Source organism: Gadus macrocephalus, chromosome 6 (genome assembly GCF_031168955.1).
Source record: "Gadus macrocephalus chromosome 6, ASM3116895v1".
NCBI lineage: Eukaryota > Metazoa > Chordata > Actinopteri > Gadiformes > Gadidae > Gadus > Gadus macrocephalus.
In genome coordinates this window covers 9,156,196-9,174,680 of record NC_082387.1, presented here as the reverse complement: position 1 = coordinate 9,174,680, position 18,485 = coordinate 9,156,196, and the positions used below count along the sequence as shown (strand labels likewise).

Below are 18,485 nucleotides of genomic sequence, written 5' to 3'. Positions count from 1 at the left end.
CTCATCTCTTATCTGTAGGCGTCCATTGTGCTTTTATCTCGGCCGGTGGTCATCGTAACAGCAGCCCAACCTCTGCAGTATGACTGGAGTGGCACATGAACAAGGACAGCTGATTCTGATATGGATTCCTGAGATAATACATAACGGCTACATCTTCTGATTTGAATAGGTTACCATTCATGTTGATAAGCAGACACTTCTATCCACAGCGATTGATATTTAACTTCCATTTGTCTATTTAGAAGCTTGTAGGGGTTAGGATCTACCTACATTGTGGACATAAGGGAATCGCACCTAGTTTCTCTTTGGCTTGGAGTCCAACACCCTGTGAACAGTAATGAATGTATCACCATTTGTGTACTCAACGTGTGTGGTATTGGGAACACTCTCATTGAAATGATCTGGTGGCCTTTAGTGACTTATTTAAATGTCCTTGAGTAGTCCTTTGGTTAAAAGCTCAAGCCATCCAAACTAATTAGTCCAGTGGCCACAGTAAACCACAGAGGTTAAAGCCTTTGTGGTGAACTGTGCTAATCTGTAATCAACATCTAACCATCTTAAGAAGTCAAACTGGATGTGTAACTTGGACCTGTTGGCTATTGAAGTGGTTTTTGATGTATCTTATTCTAGAAGAAATACTCAATATAGATATTTATATATTCCTTTTTGAGACTCAAACGTGTTCCTATAACGTGAACAACCAGCCTACCTATAAAGTTCAAATATAAAGACTAACTGTTCTGTTTCATTGCTAATTTGCTAGTACTGCTAAGACAATGTTAATAAACTGTCCTCTGCAACTCCATCCTTGGATACCAAAGGACAGCATGAGCGTTATAAAGTGGTAACCAAATCGGGTTTAACCTGTTTGTAACCTTTTCATACAACTCTACCTAGCTTCTTTGAATCATCTAGATCGATCTTAATGGAAACATAAGAATATTCAACAACATATCTGCTGGGAGCTTAATCTTACATTTTCAAGTTGGGACAAGATATTGTGCAATATCTGTTGTGCCGTTACATGAATACAAAAACAGGCAGCTGAGTAGGAAAACCAAATCGTGAAAGGATAACCACAGCTGTATCAAGACCCAAGGGAACACTTACAACACGTGCCAAGGTATTCTCCGAAGTTTGTTAGTGATATTCTTAGCGATATAGTGATGGTTTTCTAGGGATCACTCAAAGGCTTGTTTCATTGGAAAGGAACATCCGTTCCCGCCAAGTGTTGAGGAGTTGTGTGTTTTGTTTCAAGACGGGAACACACGCATCCCATGTGGGAGCATCCAGGTGCCTGAGGAGCTGAAAACACACAGAAACTTGGAAAACTGTCTTCCATTTAAAATTTATTGTGATATCAGAGTTTACAATTAAGGTGATAACAGACATGTGCGACATGTTTTTACTAAGACAGAATGCGAAGCAACACGTTCAAATAAAAGAGCAGATTGTTTGCGTTCAATTAAGGAAAAAAAAAGAAAACAGGCACAACATATAGCAAATATAAATACAGAACATGCTTTACACCGTTGTCCAACAGAAAATCTTTTTATTTTTTGTCTCTTGTTGGGTATGCCCTTTCCCCTGGGAAGTAACACCCTTTTAAAAAAACATCTACAGTGTAACAGTTCAACAAAAAGGTATGTAGCCAGTGTCACCAAAAAGTAACCAGAAAGAGTAAACAGTTTTTATAAGCAGCAAAATGAAAAAATGAACACCTTTTTTTGCATTCCTTGTGGACTGCGTTCAAGTCGTAAGTTTTGTAGGTGTGGAAACATTCGAGAAACAAGAGGTTTTGGTACAGCGAAGTCGAAGCGCTCCCGGGCTGAGCCCCTGGAGTCTGGGGTACAACGGCCCTGCCGTGAAAAAACGCAGCCGCGTCTGTTTGAATCGGAGCCGCCGGAGCCGCCGGAGCCGCCAGAGCGCCCCCCCCCCCCCCCCCCCCCCCCCCGCTTCCTATTTGGTACACGCTGGCCGCGGGGGACGCCGTCCGGCGCGCTTTGCTTTGCTGTCGATCGGAAGGGATCACAAGAGGGACAAACGAGACCGTTGTGGGTAAAGGAAAAAAAAAAACGTGTGAAAAAATAAAGGGAGAGGGGGCGGTGTTGCTGGGTAAAAGGCTCTCCCTGTGTCAACGTGGGAGGCTCCAGCTCACCCCCCCCCCCTCCTTACCCACTCTACCTCAGACGCCTTCAGCCAGAAGAAAGAAAAATGTAAGCAATAAAAAAAAAGGACAATCTGAGTAACTGTCTTAACTACATGACCTGGCTCTTGGCCTCACAGATTACTGGTACAGACACCAAAAAACGGCCGCGAGGAGGGAAAGCTAGGAGGATGAACTAATGGGTCGAAGGTAGAATCCAATCAGGAAACAAAGAGATAAAAAGTAAATAAAGTACTAGTAGGCCGGCGTAAGGTAACAAAACACAGTTTCATCCGCTCGCTCACGCACACTAAACACTGGCAACCCGGTCGTGCGTGCGCGCGGATGAAGCCAGAGGTAAAGGTAATAAAAGTGCTTCAAGTTGGGGAAGTAAAAGAACCAACCCTGTAGAAATATGTAGAAAAAACCTTAAATATGTTTGTTTATGTACATACAAAACTGTAACACGGGCTAATGTCTCAGCTGTTATTGTGTTGTGTTTTTTCTCTTCTCATTTTCAAGTAGGAATTATCGCCGTCTAGTCAGAAATTTCAGGATAGTCGTCACTTATATAAAATAAAATGTAAGAAAAAGAAAGGTGTGTGTTTGATTTGAATGACCTTGCCGGCAAAGTACTCATCACCACCAGGGCTGGAATTAACCATTACCACCCCCACACTACTAAGCAGGCCTAGCACCGTTAGTTACTCTTAAGGTAACCCATCCACTACAGACCATGTCCTCAACACTTACTAGCCTCAACAATAACAGTTGGAACGTTTCATAGCGGTCGGGAATTATACCATCAACATTTGCGTCACATAAAATCTGTATTATTAATAATATATAATGTATTTGCGGAATTGTAATATATTTCTATTTATATATCTAGATATATATCGATATCTATATATATGTATTTAAAGTGTATTTCTAATAGTCATGTGTAAAGAAAAGAAAAGATAAATGGGGTAAAACCTAACGAAGGGCGGAGCATCGCTGGATTGTTGTATTGATTTTGAGAGGGCGCACCTCATATCTGCTAGGGGAAGACAAAGGCGGGATTCAGAGTTATGCAATGTGCACAACACAGAAAACATGGGGGAGATACAGAACATGGGACTTTTTTTTTTTGAAGAGGCATAAGATTCATGCTGCTTAGAGGCAAACTAGAGGCAAATAGTCCATCTACAACGAAAGTGACAAGTCAGACACTGCGGTATGAGCAGGGCAGGCATAAAGTGCAAAAATACCTACACGAATGGAAGGTGAAGGGGGGGGGGGGGAGACTGCATTCCTAATCCTAGCAACAATTTCGTCAAAGGATATAGTCATCTATTTTCAAAGGACTTTTAAAATGGGCAAGATTTGAAGTTGTGGTCACGGGTGTCCCAAGGCAAGCTGCTGTTGTCTATTTTGCAAAGAAGAAGGTGAAGTAAAGGGGAAGCAGGGAGCGAGAGCGGAGAAAGAAACCGCGTCCGATCTGACCTCCCCCCCCCCACCCCCAAGCGCTTCGTATGTCCCGTTCATTCAAAAGCGTCTTCATTAGGTGACGGTCGGTCGGAGAGAAAAGGCCATACAAAAGCGTGCAGCACAGACTGAGCCCCTAAACGCATGAACCCAAGGCCTCCGCAAAAAAAAAAGTGCAAACGAGGTGAGCGTCCTTCAAGTATGTCGCCGCGTGTCGGGTCACACAGAGCACACGCACACGCACACACGCACACACGCACATGACTATATACAAAGTGTGAGCGTCGGTGAACATCTGTAAGAATCCACGGACCGGTGGTCGTACAACCCCGGACCATTTCATAGTATGGTCATGTGACCCCGTCGGTTTGAGGTCCTCAGTCACCACGGCGATTCTGGGCACAGGTCAAAGTTCACCCGCCATAACTCGAAGGTTTACATATGGGCAAGTATCATGTCTTTTTTTGTTTGTTTTTTAAACTTACAGGCCTTCTGCAAACGTGGACCAGCCACGATTGCATCCAGCCGTACACCACAGTAATGGATGATATATACGTTCATTACCATATGTATATTTATATATATTTATATAAATAACAAATACTCGATTTTTGAGTGTGGAATAGAACCAGGAAATAAGAAGAGGGGGGAGGTCCCACAAAAGCAAACAAATAATAATAGTAATAATAATAATAGTAATAATAATATAAAACAGGGGCGGGGTCTCTTAACGAGAGCTGCTACATAATTGGACTCTACTATGAAACACAAACGCAGTGTGTGCTCACACACACGCACAGCTCTCTCTCTCTCTCTCCCCCAAATAACCCGAGCAATAGCAGACGGCCAGAGGGGGAGTGTGTGCAGCTACAGGAGCTGACACCAAGCCAAAAGGCAGACGAGAAGTAAACAAATGCTAACCAGCAACATCCATCCACCGGGGGCCGTCCAAACAAGAGGGTTTTAACCGTTTTTAAAAAACGAGAAGAAAATAAAGCGTAAAGTATCAACATCGCGATCAAAATAAAGCAATGAGCAGTCATCCTGCTGGCGTCTCAGTGGAGGCCTCTCTACGGCAATGACACGACAGGGGCCCGGCCCCACGTCAACGTAGAGCCGCGTTCATAGAGCAGGTCGCCACTTCACCACAGACACTCCACAGCAGCGTGGGTTTGTTAGGGAGGGAGGGGGCGGGCGGTGGTGGTGGTGGTGGTGGCGGTGGTTATGGATGGGCGTGTGAGGGCTGCAACAGAACACAGACACACACTCACATATCGTCATAGTAACGGGTGGAGGACTTCCTGGACCACACCTCCCCTCCCCTCCCCATATCCAGCTCCTTTTTATCCCGAAGTCATCGTCATCACATGGTGTTTTTTTTTGTTTTTTCACGATGAGCAGTGTGTGGTTGTGAGTTCACATTTAAGAGGTGGAGGAGGTGTGGTGGTGGTGGTGGTGGTGGTGGTGGCGGTGGCGGTGGCGGTGGGAACATGATGAGCAACGGCGGCCACTCCACGCAGTTCAATTAAGAGAATTCAGAGGGGTCACGGGAGGGGGGCGGGGCCAGTCACTCCCAGCCGTTGTCCTTGATCATGTGAGCCAGCTCGATGATGAACTTCCCCTCTTTGTACTTCTGGCTGCTCTCGAACGCGTGCTCCTGTGGAACCAACGACAGACCGACCATCAGGTGCTTTCAACCATAAACACTGAACTAATGTACACACCGGACACATCAGTGGACGGTGAACAGTAGAAAAAAGGAGAACATGTTTTGGGTCAGGTAGAAAGAGCATAGTTAGGTTGATGCTAACACAATAAACTAGGATCCTAATGGGGCTGTAGGGTAAGATTTTAGAGCTATCTTGTGAGTTTCCTTTGTAAGCAATTGCGTAGCCATCCCAAAGCTGTTAGTGAGTGAAATGCACTGTGAGAATATATGTTTCGAGACGACTGTGCCTGCCTCCAGATATGAGCCAAAGAGATTTCAGGTTGGATGGTTTTGACCAATCACGGCATCTCTATCGTGGTTGGGTCGAGGAATCCATCTTGCCTGTTTATCACAGGAGTGCGAAACGCAACACCTTCTCAATGGTGGTTGAATTAGGGAGAAGGCAGAGAGGCGAGGTAACGCCTCAAATCGTTCCTGCAACACCTTTAAGTACTCAGACGTATACCACCAACGTACTACAAACTGACTGACTGTAAGAACGAAAACTCTGATTTTATGTTTGCAAGTATGCAATACAAAATGTCGTTGGTTTCGATGCTACAAAGAAACTGAAGAAGGGGAAAGTATCAGGCTTGCAGTATTAAAGTATCCAAAGACGGCGTGTAATGTCATTATCAGAGGGAATAAACGGGCAAAAATAGACTACTACTTTCATTTCGAGGAAAAGAAGAAAAGTGTTCTTCCTTGACCCGACGGCCCCATTTAAACACTTTAACCAGTCCGACAACACAAGCAAGTATGCGGTAACTTTATTAGGCTTGGATCGCTGCCAGTGTGCATCTGCAGCGCCTGAAAGGAAACCACTGGGTTTTCTCCTGCTAATAAGAACTTTTTTTTTGCAACACATACTCTGCCTTGCAAACGAGCCCGGATTTCTGCGAGGGGCTCTCGCGGAGAGAGCGCTCCCGTGTTTGTGTTGGGTGCCTCTACCAGTCTTTGCAGACAATTATCCGGGACGGGTCGCCCCACCGCTGCCTGCCATTTAATCACCGGCGAATCCCAGGGGCTGTGAGCCAGTCTGGCAGCAGACAACCTCTGGCCACAGTAATTACCCCAACGCTAGCAGAGTTCGGCATGCAAAACGCACACACTAAATACAAAACCCAGAGCAAAAATAGTTACAACTTTGCACTGTAAGAGGACGCGCCGTAAAGGAGCTTTAACTTAAAACGCAAGCTGTAAGATGTAAATCATCAACGTCCTCGTGATCATCGGCACGGCTCTACGAATCACACGTCTTGTGTGACCGACCTGTTGCCCTTAGGTTCGGGGAAGTGAGGTGAACTACTCACGTATTTCCAGCCCAGGGTGGTTTTACAGTTTTCACAGTAGATGTCAGCCACGGCGTGGAGACCTGTGAGGAGAACCCGCTCCTCTGCAGGCCCACAGCCCACGTTCACCCTGTTGGGTAGGAGGAGGAGGAGGAGGAGGAGGAGGAGGAGGAGGACACATTGGTCAGGGTGAGATTGCTATATTTACATATTGCGATTATTTTTCTTTTGTAAATAGCTCTAGTCTGAATGCGCTGCCATGGTTATCTTTGTTGCCTTCTAGGGTTTATAGCGCGGTACAACAACAACTGTTTATTAAAAAATTGAATTATAATAATTGCACGTCTTGAAGACAAATGCACCCCATTCCCAGATCATCAATAGTCGGGTAATGTAACTTCCTGTTCCTGTACTTTTAACATTCCCTTGGTTTTACTCTTTTCTGAAGCAGCACCAACATGGTCCATATATATTTACTTGACTAGCTGCATCTATCTATACCATCTACTACACCTGTGTTTCTCCTGCTGTTTAATGATATTCTCGCTAAGCATTAACTTTCTGTGACAATCTCCCTCAATGATTGCTTTTCTTGCTCATGCACTCAGCCTTTATTTGTATTGGCAAGGAACACAATTGTGTTTATTTCTTTTAAGAACACTTACACAGAGTTGAAGAGATAGGCCCTCCCCTGGCTGCCTTGGAAAGACTGAAAGAGAGAAGAGAGAAGAGTTGCAACTACAGGTGAGAACAGGTGACTTGAACGGAGGCGTTTACTCTGGCAGCATGCAAAGATGTTGCAAATATAAGTCTCTCAGATGCAACCTCCCAGGCATATCATTGATCTGCACATTTTGATGTGTCACACAAACACGTTCAGTGAAAAGCGTTAACGTTTTCTGGACCTGCGGCAAGACATGACTCATCGGTTCCACTGACTGGGTACCGATTCAAACCAAAAAGACGGTGCCTCAGCTGCAGAGCATCGGTCAACAACATTATACGATTATGCAGAAGAACATGACCCGTTGAGACAAGGTTATAATCGGACATCTATTTTTTCTTTTCTTTTTTTCTGCTATACAATTTTAATTGTAGGCAATTTTACAAAATCAAAACCAAAACTATCAACACAAGCTGAGGCATGCTGCATACAGTATGCAGCCCACGTCTTGTGATTCTGGCCCTGCTTGTTTTCTGAAGTGATACGGTCCTATCCGGCTTGTTTTTATAGCCAGATGCCACGCCGTCTATGTAAGCAATAGCCCAGCGTCTTGTTTAATTTGGTGGTCTGTCTAGTGTTTTACTGATACTGCTATATTAGTATATTATCCCAAACAACATTACACTGGGGAAGAAAAGTGACATCATAGTTCAGCAATTCACATTATTAGATATTCTTGCCTATTTTCTTTTTTATTGCATTCAAAACATTTCAGAATATCCCAGAGTGATGCATACAATTTGCCCAATCCAACTGCATACCCATTACCCAAACAGAATATTACTGCTGCAAAACCAAGGTCTGTCCTTTCCATCCACTCAAAATCCCCCATGTTCATGGTCACATGGAAACAATGTCAACGTTTCGGTTTACTACCAAGGCGTCCGCCTCCTCTACGAGGGCTCTTGAGAACACACGCTAGCTTAAGGCGAGCGTTTCCGTAAAGGTGCGCCTTTGTGCGCTGCGTATTCTGAATGCCGCCGCTCTGCTCTTCCAGGGTGGTTAATACCTTAAGCCTGTCAGCGTGTCCTTCATGGGCCCTTAAAGGGACATGAGGGAAGCTAGGCCTGTCTCTCCACCCTGTCTCTCCACCCGTCATCCTTGACCAGTGGCAGAGAGACAGGGTGTCACAGGCTAGCTTCCCCCAATCGGCTTTGCTTTTTCCATTGCAAATGAGCGGCACGGATGAGGCCGTGCAGGGTGCTAAGCTAGCTAATGCTACCAAATAGGGGCTGCAGCTGCCTGCTCCACCGCCGCGGGAGCCCTTTAACAGTCTCCACAGGAGGAGGGCTTCTCTATTTGAGAGGGAGGGTTCTTCCATAGCCAATTTGGTGTACTGCAGCATTGGGATTGAATCAAACCATTTTTGATTTTAAGGAACCAAGAATGGTGTGTAGGCCAAGAACACTTTGCACATGCCCGTGGGAATGGAGAACACAAAATAAGTTCCTGAACTTTTTTTTATGTATGTACGAACAGGGGTTTCACTATATGTGGCTTTGGTTAAAGTGTCTCTGTGGTTGGGTTTGCAATGCCATGTGAAGTAAATGGACTGCATTTATATAGTGTTGAGTTTAATTTGAACAAAGTCAAAGACTTAGGGCTTAAAGATGGGAGCAATGAAACTATAGGTCAAAGTGGACAACAACTCCACTACATTTTGTATGTGCCTTATATTGACCGATAAATATCCTAAATTCTAGAGATGTTCAAAATGTACTGGAGCTGCTTAATTCAACATCTGGTGAACTTTCTCTGTCAATGTAAACAATAAAAAAAATAATCCTAATAAATGGAACAACAGCGCACACTCTTCTGGTCCCCAAAACGTGAGACTTATACCCTGAAGTGCATAAATCTGAATAGTGAGTAGTGGCGCGCTTGGCCGTCATCCATTTACAGTAATGTGCTTTTTGGCAAGAACTCCAAATCCTGTTGGATCCAGTGGTGGTCTTTAGCCAACCAATCACTCCAACATATGCTTTATATACGGCCCAGCCCAGGAGCTCCAGTCCATCTCTAAGCCCTTGGCCCCCATCCAACCCTGCTCCTCCATCACCCAGGGAGCATTCCCCGTTCCACATTCTCACGTACGATGCAGTTCGTGTGTTCTTTGACAAAACAACAAAAAAAATCGGAAAAGATTGAAATGGAAATATGTGACACATCCCGCTCTGCTCTTGCATCCCCCAAGGAACCTTCCTATCTCAAATTTATATAGACTTTTTTTATATGCGATGCATCTGTTGTGTTTACTAAAGGGAACAAATAACTCATTTTAGGAAAAGACTGCGAAGGGAGGATATTTGCTTGGCGTCTAGGTGGTGTAAAAATACAAATCTGAATCGAGTCCAACAGCAGGAGATGGCGCACCCAACATTTCTGGCACCCGGTTCTCCCACGCGTCTCATAAAAGGGCAACTAATGTGTCTCTCAATCAGTGGAGCCGCTTTACTTTGTGAAACTGCACTACAGGCACAAATTAAAACCAAAGCCTGAGCGGGCGCCAGAGATATGTACAAAACCAGAATGGCACCCACAAAACTTTACATATAATATGCAAATCAGGGAGGTGAGAGATTTAAAACTAGGGTTTTTTAAACAAACACAAACCTCAGTAATAACTTGCCTCTATTTAGCTTGAATGGGGGCGGGAGAGTGGCCAGTCAAAATTCAGAGTCAAAGCCACAGCGTTGGGTGAGGGTAGACGGTTTTACACGCGGGGTACGGCGTGAGGAAAACACTGTCGCCATCCGTTTGTTTGTTTGAGTGATGTCCCTCGGAGAAACACCAAGGATGAGTCACTTAAGGACTGGAGAGGAGGGGCTCGTCTGTTGCCCTGTGTGTGCGTGTGCGCATGTCCTTATATAAGCGTGTGTCCGTACATGGTTGCATGTGTGCGTGTGTCCGTTCATGCAGTTTGTTTCCTCGTCCGCACATGAGTATATGTCACTGCACGATGTGTGTCTTTGTGTGTTTATGGGCGTCTGCGCTCTACTGTGTATCCTTGCGTTAGTGTCTGTGTATGTGTTTGCGTGTGTTTATGTGTTTATATGCTTAAGAGTTTGTATCCTTGCATTAGTGTCTGTGCATTTGTGCATGACATGTGGGTGCGTGCGTGCGTGTGCTCGAGTGTGTATCCTTGCATTAGTGTCCGTGCGTGAGTGCGTGCGTGCGTGCGCAGTTGGGCCGTTGCCTCCCTCTCTCTTGGCCTGCTCCACAGGTTAATCTCCCCTCTCTCTGCACCTCTGCATCTTGCCAAGCACTGAAGGTCTTCAGTCCCAGCGCTCTACGTGTGAGCCATCACACGCTACATTGTTGAAGCCATAATAACCAATAATGCAATTACACCCCCGCACATCCGTTGCCATGTCCTTCAACCGCCATCGTCATAATAATCACCACTTAACATGTGAACGGCGACATGTCCGTCCGTCCGTCCGTCCGTCCGTCCGTCCGTCCGTCCGTCCGCCCCCCCCCCCCCCAACACACACACACACACACACACACACACACACACACACACACACACACACACACACACACACACACACACACACACACACACACACACACACACACACACACACACACACACACACACACACACACACACTTGGCTGCGTGTAGTGGAAAACACCCATCCGGGTGTCGTCTTCTTACCAAGTAACATAATCGGCTTACAGGGGTTGGTGTGCTGGAGCGAGGCAATGGCGTCCCACTCCACCGCACAAAGGCGTGAACCGCAGGGGACCAGCGGCAGGTTCCAGTGGGGGGGCTAACACTTAGAGGTTCCCCATACACCCTGATGGGGCGAATATCAGTGGTGGTTTTATAATCTAAAGGATCAAATGTTCCGCCACATGTTAGGGCCCACTGGGAATCTAGAGCAGACCAGTTGACCGTCAGCGGGAATGTTGCAATCAAATCCAATTACACCTGAAGTGGATGCAAGGGCTAATGAGGTTGTTTGTCAAAAAGGGAACACGAGGTGTTTGCCCGATTGGCCTTCTCACCTAGCAACCATCTTGGGTCCATCTTGGTTCAGTTCTAATTGCTAGCTGGATAGCTAGCATTTAGAACCAAGATGGGCGATAGCTAAGCTTTCGTACTCAAGCTAGGTGAATAAAACAAAAAAAAAATATATATAATAAACACAGACAAAACTGTTAGGGGGAGTATAATGTCATCTGACGGGGGGCCAGGAGGTTGAGTGCTGGTGCCTTAGACTCATCATTCTCTTACAATGAGAGGACAGAACAGTTTGGGTGTTTGCAAGCATTTTTTGGGGGGGGGTGGAAAAATAACTTCAATCATAAGATAGAATAATCATAAGCCAATGCAAACCAGATAAGGGTGATTCAAATAGACTGTGGGGCTCCGCCCAATATATGCATGCCTTCTCTGCTACAATTAATCAAATCACTTAGCTTTGCATTTAGGCTCTAAAGCGCAACTGGTTCCCCTGCATTCCAGCCTAAGCAGAGCCGTGGAGAACAATGAGGCGTGTCACCAAATTAACCAGGAACCACAACGGCAAAAACAAGGCCTTAAATGTCCTCTTCTCCGCCTCCCCAGCTGAATCCACAGGAGCGTCCCAATTCACACTTTGTACTGTATCACCAAACGTTGCCCCCTCTGAACCTCTAAATGTCCTGGTGGGCAAGGTGTATGTACCCGGGGCCGGTTGTGTATACCAATGGCTTTCTGGAAATCTTGGTAACCATAGTGATCTGGTGCTACTGTACTATATGATTATATTGACCCCATTAGCAGGCAGATCCCCAGGCATCCAAGCTTCTGGGGCCAATAGATCACTACCGGGAGATCTCCTGATTCACCTCATAACTTATCAGCTGACTGGTTTGGACCGATTGCTAGCCGGTCTCAGTATAAGGGATGCATTCAGTCTCTTCCTTATTGGGGTTAACTCCTCTTTATTGGGGTTATCTCCTCAATCAATGGCCAGGAATATATCGAACGGGTGTTTGAGTACAGTTTGAACCAAAAAAGGTCCAACCACATGCATTTGTCCAACCACCTGTTTTAAAGATAGTCAAGACTAAACCGTATATCAAGAAAATGTATTCCAGTCTATTCCAGGTGGGGATAGGAGAAGATAGTACATCAAGCTCAAGCGTTTGTCAATATAGCTCACAGGCGCTTGACGTTAACGGAAAGAGACTTTGCAAAATCAGTAGACCGACTTTGTCTGGACTGGTCTGAAAGGAGCTGTGCTTCTCCAGATGTGCCATAGGAATTACGCAGCGATAGACATCTGTCCGTTTCAAAAGGATTGGATGACGCCGGTTTAAATGAAATCAAATGTCTCTACAATTGTTAAAAGTCCATTTGAGGGTCTTATTTGATATAATCGTAAAAGCCTAACGTTAACAGAGCATGACATCATGTACACGCACTTCAGATTGACTTTGATTGTATTACTGGTTTATTTAACTTGGTAATGGTCTTAACTCAAAAGTCAAAACGGCAGAAGAAGTCATCTTGAAAGGTCACAATCATGCACATATTTATACCAACATACGCCCAATATGACCACACAAGCATAATATATATTTATTTTTTTACAATAGAATGACTTATTTGTATCAATAGCATCTTCTTAACAGATCATCAACAGATCTCTAAAGAATCAAACCTCGCTGAGCTGCCATACCTTTGAGATGAGCTCGTCGTGGTTGGCCAGGTGTGCGCGGCAGTGGATGCAGCTGTAGGTGCGATGGCAGCTGGGCAGGTAAGCCTGGAAGGTCTTGGACTTGGTCATCCTCACCATGTCAACGGGGCAGGGCTCCTGGCTACCGTCCGGGCTGGTGCTGGGGGAGCTGCAGCTCTGCTGGACTTGCTGACAGAAGAAACACTGGAAGATGCAAGCCAAAGCCGTCGTTGTTGTGGAGTGGGTGTGTGGCACACTCCACACAGACACCACGGGAGAAAAATCAAACCTGAGGGGGGAGAAGGGGGAAGAGAGGTGCAGGTCTTTGAATGGTCTCGCCCCGCTTTAATCTGCAGCATTAATACTTTGATGCTGTTTTCAAAGCCAGGTTGCTAATTCGCTCCATCATGCTGTCATTCGATACCAATTGCATGCTGTTGGCTACCAAGTTGTGAGGGTAGCTTCAACTGGGCACCCTGCCACCATATATAAATATAAAGCACCAATACGTACATTAAATTAAACACAAGTCTATATATATATACCGACACTTTCCTTCATTCTGTGCTGTGGCTTCAGGATTAAATCCCCACCCCAACACTTAAGTGGAATGCTGGCTGCTGAATAAATCCATTTACAAACAACTTTCCAAATTCTGCACCCATTTACCTCAATACACTTGTCATTGAACACCATGCAACCCGGCCTGTAGCCCCACCATTAACTGTGTGTTTGCATAAAGATTATCTGGAAGCTGCACATTAAGATCAGATACCCCTTTCCCTTGCAAAACAGCGCGCTGATTGCCTCAGTCACACATACAAAACCGAGAGCGCAGACCTAGCCCATGAATTTAGTGTTGGCAAGTGAGATAATAACTGCACCCATATGTTCGGGTGATTATGGTGTGCTGGAGGTGCCTGTGAGCAGGAACAGTGTTGGGTCTGTACAGGCAGCGGAGCCGGCAGCCAGGTGACTCTCAGGAGCCAAGCAGCCCATAGGGTTTAGTCAGGCAGCATACCAACGTTTGAGACCCATTCACTTGTATTCACTTTAACTATTTCTCCGTTGTCAGCTCTGTATTTGACTCACAGAGTGTGTAGAACTACTGTATAATGTCCTACTATAGGTGTAGAACCAACCTGCTAGCCAGTATTGTGTAGCATGTCAATTTGGGTCTAAGTGAATGCATTTCGATTAGTAATGCATTCACGGGCCTCCACCAGAGTTTCCTCTGGCTTCGCCCTGCCCAGGCATAGATCTACTAAAGGTGATCTTTAAAAACACAAAATGACTGTCATATATTACAAAGCACCAGATATCTCTATCCAACTTTATTGTTTAACTGCACCAAACCTGACACCAAAAGCTATTCAAGTGGGTGATTTTAGCTTCAGGTGCAAGAAAAGAAGTCAAATATTCAGAGCAAATTCTGTTTAAAAGCAATGATAACAAACAAAAAATAGACAGAGCATTCTCAGAGGGAACATTGGATTGAGAACATTGATTTTTATTACAAATAGCCCTAAGTGATAGAACACATATTCTGATGTTTTTATACTCCAAGTTGCTGTTTTCCTTTGTCAAACTGTTAACAGTGTCTTCTTTCAACACCTCAGCACCCAGAAGTCGTTGGTGTGGGTACAAAAAAATTGATAATAATGTGCAAAAAGGATGGCATTTTAAATGAATCAACTCTGGGTTTCGTACATTTTGTTAAAAACAACTACAGGTCAGGCAAGGGCTCAGGGTTTTATTTGGACGAAAATAACATACACATAATGACATGCAGACAACTTTTAACTTTCCAATTTGAAGCTGGGTGCTTTCACAGGAAAGCAGTGGCGGCCCGAGAGCAGCCAGAAGGCAGCAGTGTGAACAAAGGAGCTTCCGCACGGCACACCAGGAAGCAGCCCGCCACCACCAGTATCACACTGCTGAGGAGGACTACACGTCAAGGGGACCAATATTCTCATTATGGGCCATTTCCATAACCGACCAGGGAGAGTTTAGACTTCACATTATACAACTGTGATTCGAACCACTGCAACCGTACCACAAATGTGGTCTACTCATAGCATGCAGTTGGTCTGTGGAAAGGTAAACACACTCACAAGAGACAACATACTGGTATTGCGCCCCCATCGCCACAAAAGAAAGTGACAGATTGTTATGACGCACACCGTGTATTTTCTCTGTGTGTGTGTGTGTGTGTGTGTGTGTGTGTGTGTGTGTGTGTGTGTGTGTGTGTGTGTGTGTGTGTGTGTGTGTGTGTGTGTGTGTGTGTGTGTGTGTCGAAGACAAGTAAAGTCTGTTGCACTTCTTTGTTCTTGTCTCGACAGACACACAAAAAAAACAACACCTGATCTTACTTTGTCTGAACACATGGGTGTTAGACTGTAGGGTTTCTCGACTGAGTAGACGTGGCTTTATCACTTGGCAACAAGTCAATTTGGGAATTGGATTACATCTTCTTAGCCGTCTACATTATTCACGTCTGCAAGTAATTCGGTGGTTGCACAGCAGAGTATTGCTCCAAGCAGAAGTGCCATTAAAAAGCCAGCCCATCCAAAACAAAGACGGCACCGCGTGTCCTGGTAACCGAGATGGGAAGGCGGCCCGACAATAGATATACAACTGTCTCAACAAACAAAGAAAGGACAAAAATAACTTTTTTTTTTTACATACTCGATTCGATCTGAACGTCCGTAGTCGCACAATTACTTCGGATCAAATAAGCGATACGAGCGTCGCCAACCAAGAAACCCCATTATGTATCATTTAACGTTAAATTATGATCGACACTCGCTAGGGGAAGAAGTGACAACCTTATGTTGTTCTCGGGTGATGTTGGCTTATCCCTGCTCAACTCAAAACATACACTGGTCCAAACGTTAAAAGATGATTTATTGGAAAATAGATCTGATCCATAAGTACTCACCACCAGAATCGGATTTGACCACAACGCTGCTTGTTATTAAGTGTCTGTTGGTGGGTTTTATAATGACGATGTTCATAGCATTGCTGTAGTCTCCGTATTACTGTTAACTTGTTGTACGGCTCGCAGAGTGGATAATGTCGCCAGGTGAGAAGTTGGGTCTTGAGATGTGGAGGACTATCGTATCCCCAAGTCTTTGTTGTCCCTTTTGTGTTCGTGACAGACTGGCTGGTTACTTTGATGATATGGAGACGTCACCGTGGGGAAGAGCCAACGTTTGACTGACACCATCGGCGTCCAATCAGCGACCGTATCGCTCGGGGGAAGGGGAACGCAAATAGACACCCGGATGTGTAAATAAATACAAGGAATTTGATGCATTTGAGGGGTATTAATAATCGCATTTCTACTCTATGCGGTGATCAATCAGAAATGTCATGTGTCCCTACAATGTTCATGGCCAGCCAGCTTGCTCTGTGAGTGTGCTCGTTTTCATCAGGGTCTATATGAATTCACCTATAATACAAAAGACTAATTCATTAGGGAATTATGAAATGCAGCGTCTTTTATACAAAAACACAATATTCCCACTGTTATAAAAGTAGGTCAGTATATATTCCCACTTTGTGTATAGTGGTCAAGACACTACTTGTGCTCGGCGTGTAAAATAAGCGCTAAGAGCTTCAGGATATTGCAATCATAATTTATGGCATCGGACACGTACTTTTGAAACATTAAGAACTGTGCACAGAAATATTTGAAAGCCATCACGCTGGCTGCCATTGTCCTGATATCGAGGATTAGCACTCATGTTCCCTCAATCTGCAATAAGTTGTTATTTGAAATGCCAACGAACCCCAAACACTCAAACACACAAATATATGCTATGTATCGAATATATTTTTCCACCAGTTCATATTACACAGCTCAATTGACCAATAAACACACCAATAAGCCACATTGTCCGGGCATATACATTATAGGCCTATCTATGCATGCATTTGTGCACCAAAGCAAAACACAGTGGGAAGTTAAGGCGTTCAGCATGTGTAATTGGCGTAATACTCACTGGCAACAGCCTTTTCCTTTCAAGAAGGGGAAGAAAACACTTCCCCGATGTTGTCTCTCAGAGCATTCATAAATATCCCCGTGCCATTGTTCAGAAAGGTTGTTAACACCGTTCCTGTTTTTACCCCTTCACTGTTCGGATCGTTTCGAGTCCCATAAAGTCTCCAAAAATACATGCGTAGTATTGTTATTCCTGCACAAGCCGCGCTAGATCCACCAATTGGTTTAGTGCAAGAGGTGTTGGGAGCCTATAGCTGCGCAGGCTGCATTAGTTAACTGTGCACGTTGGAACTGCACTAGGTTAAATTATGGGAGATTTAAGGTCATTTGGTGCGCTTGTATCTTGTCATTATATCTAATCTTGCATAGACTAACCTAAACCTACAGGAATCGGATCAATTCACCATCTCCATTGACAGTGAATAAATCACGAAACGTTTATCGAAAAAAACGAAAGGGCTATTGTGTAACGATCGTTATCTAACACTAACCTAAAGATGTGAGTGTATGAACTTCATAACGCAATTCTGTAATATTCTGTTGAAGCCACCAAGGATAAACAGCCCCCCTCCTCTCCAGTTCTGGTGACCAATAGTTACAAAGATTATCTGCCTCAAACCAATCCCCTGCCAAACAAGGACAGCCCAGAGATCTTAAAACCAATCATCGTAGCTTTCTAAGGTAAAAGACAGGACGGCGCGCTCCCGCCGACAGGGATTGTTTTCGACCAGGCGCGTAACCGCGGTAGACACGTGCCAACAACAGAAGCGCACACTGCGCACGTTTGAGCGCATTGGTAAAGCAAGGGGCCATGTGAAGCAGTAAACAAGAGCACGACGAAAGGAAAAAATAATGGGAATTCCTCATTATACATCCATTATATGATAGTAAATATTTTTATATCGTCTTTACTGTAGTATAGCCGGCCAAAGGAATTTTACCTCGCACCTACATTGAAATATTAGGATAGGCAGGAGACTGCAGTAACTCTCTACTTCTTTACTGCTACACTAGCGCCCTCTAACGGAGATACAGAGAAGAAGTTTGCCTTTTTAAGCATCATCAATATACTATGGAATAATATTCTATGGATGCTGCCCAAATTTATACTAATTAGTTGAGTGCTGCATGCAGCGCTCAACTATTGTTTTTCTTAGGTTTTCTTCTTTTTTTCTTCTTCTTCTTTATCATTTTCTACAAAGTTTGGGACCTATCGCCTTCCTCAAATTTTAAAATGTTCAGATTAGTTTGGAATAGTGCAGATATCTAAAATATTTTCGATTTTTTAAGATATTGTGGCGACCGGGCGTGGTCGCTGTGTTCAGGGTGCCGCAAGGGATCCTGGGGGGGGGTAGGACCATCGCAAGTTGGACCTCTGGCGCCCTCCTAGGCTCCTAGGTCCTTTGCGGCTTCCTCCATCTACTTCGCCACCTTTTTAAATAAATTGCAGTCTCTCATTTTCCGA

The 18,485-nt window shown here is 44.7% G+C and overlaps 1 protein-coding gene across 2 annotated transcripts; it reads right to left on the bottom strand.

Annotated features, from left to right (window-relative positions):
• Nucleotides 1–1,329: 1,329 nt before the first annotated feature.
• ypel1 (yippee-like 1) lies at nucleotides 1,330–17,674 on the bottom strand. 2 transcript variants are annotated; one of them, XM_060053886.1, is made up of 5 exons: nucleotides 17,022–17,674; nucleotides 13,018–13,303; nucleotides 7,282–7,325; nucleotides 6,638–6,746; nucleotides 1,330–5,273 (listed from the first exon to the last, which is right to left on the bottom strand). In XM_060053886.1, the coding sequence occupies exons 2-5, from the start codon at nucleotides 13,132–13,134 to the stop codon at nucleotides 5,184–5,186; spliced, it is 360 nt and encodes a 119-aa protein (XP_059909869.1). In that variant the 5' UTR covers nucleotides 13,135–13,303; nucleotides 17,022–17,674; the 3' UTR covers nucleotides 1,330–5,183. The 2 variants fall into 2 exon arrangements, with proteins under 2 accessions (XP_059909869.1, XP_059909868.1); XM_060053885.1 differs by lacking the exon at nucleotides 17,022–17,674 and adding an exon at nucleotides 15,956–16,992.
• Between the last annotated feature and the right edge of the window lie 811 nt (nucleotides 17,675–18,485).

Bases quoted from the DNA above. Each gene is read 5' to 3' on its own strand.
- ypel1 (XM_060053886.1), bottom strand. From the start codon at position 13,134: ATGGTGAGGATGACCAAGTCCAAGACCTTCCAGGCTTACCTGCCCAGC. The intron at 7,326-13,017 runs GTATGGCAGCTC...TCTCTCTTTCAG, and splicing joins ACGACGAGCTCATCTCAAAG to TCTTTCCAAGGCAGCCAGGG. The intron at 6,747-7,281 runs GTAAGTGTTCTT...CCTACCCAACAG, and splicing joins GCCTATCTCTTCAACTCTGT to GGTGAACGTGGGCTGTGGGC.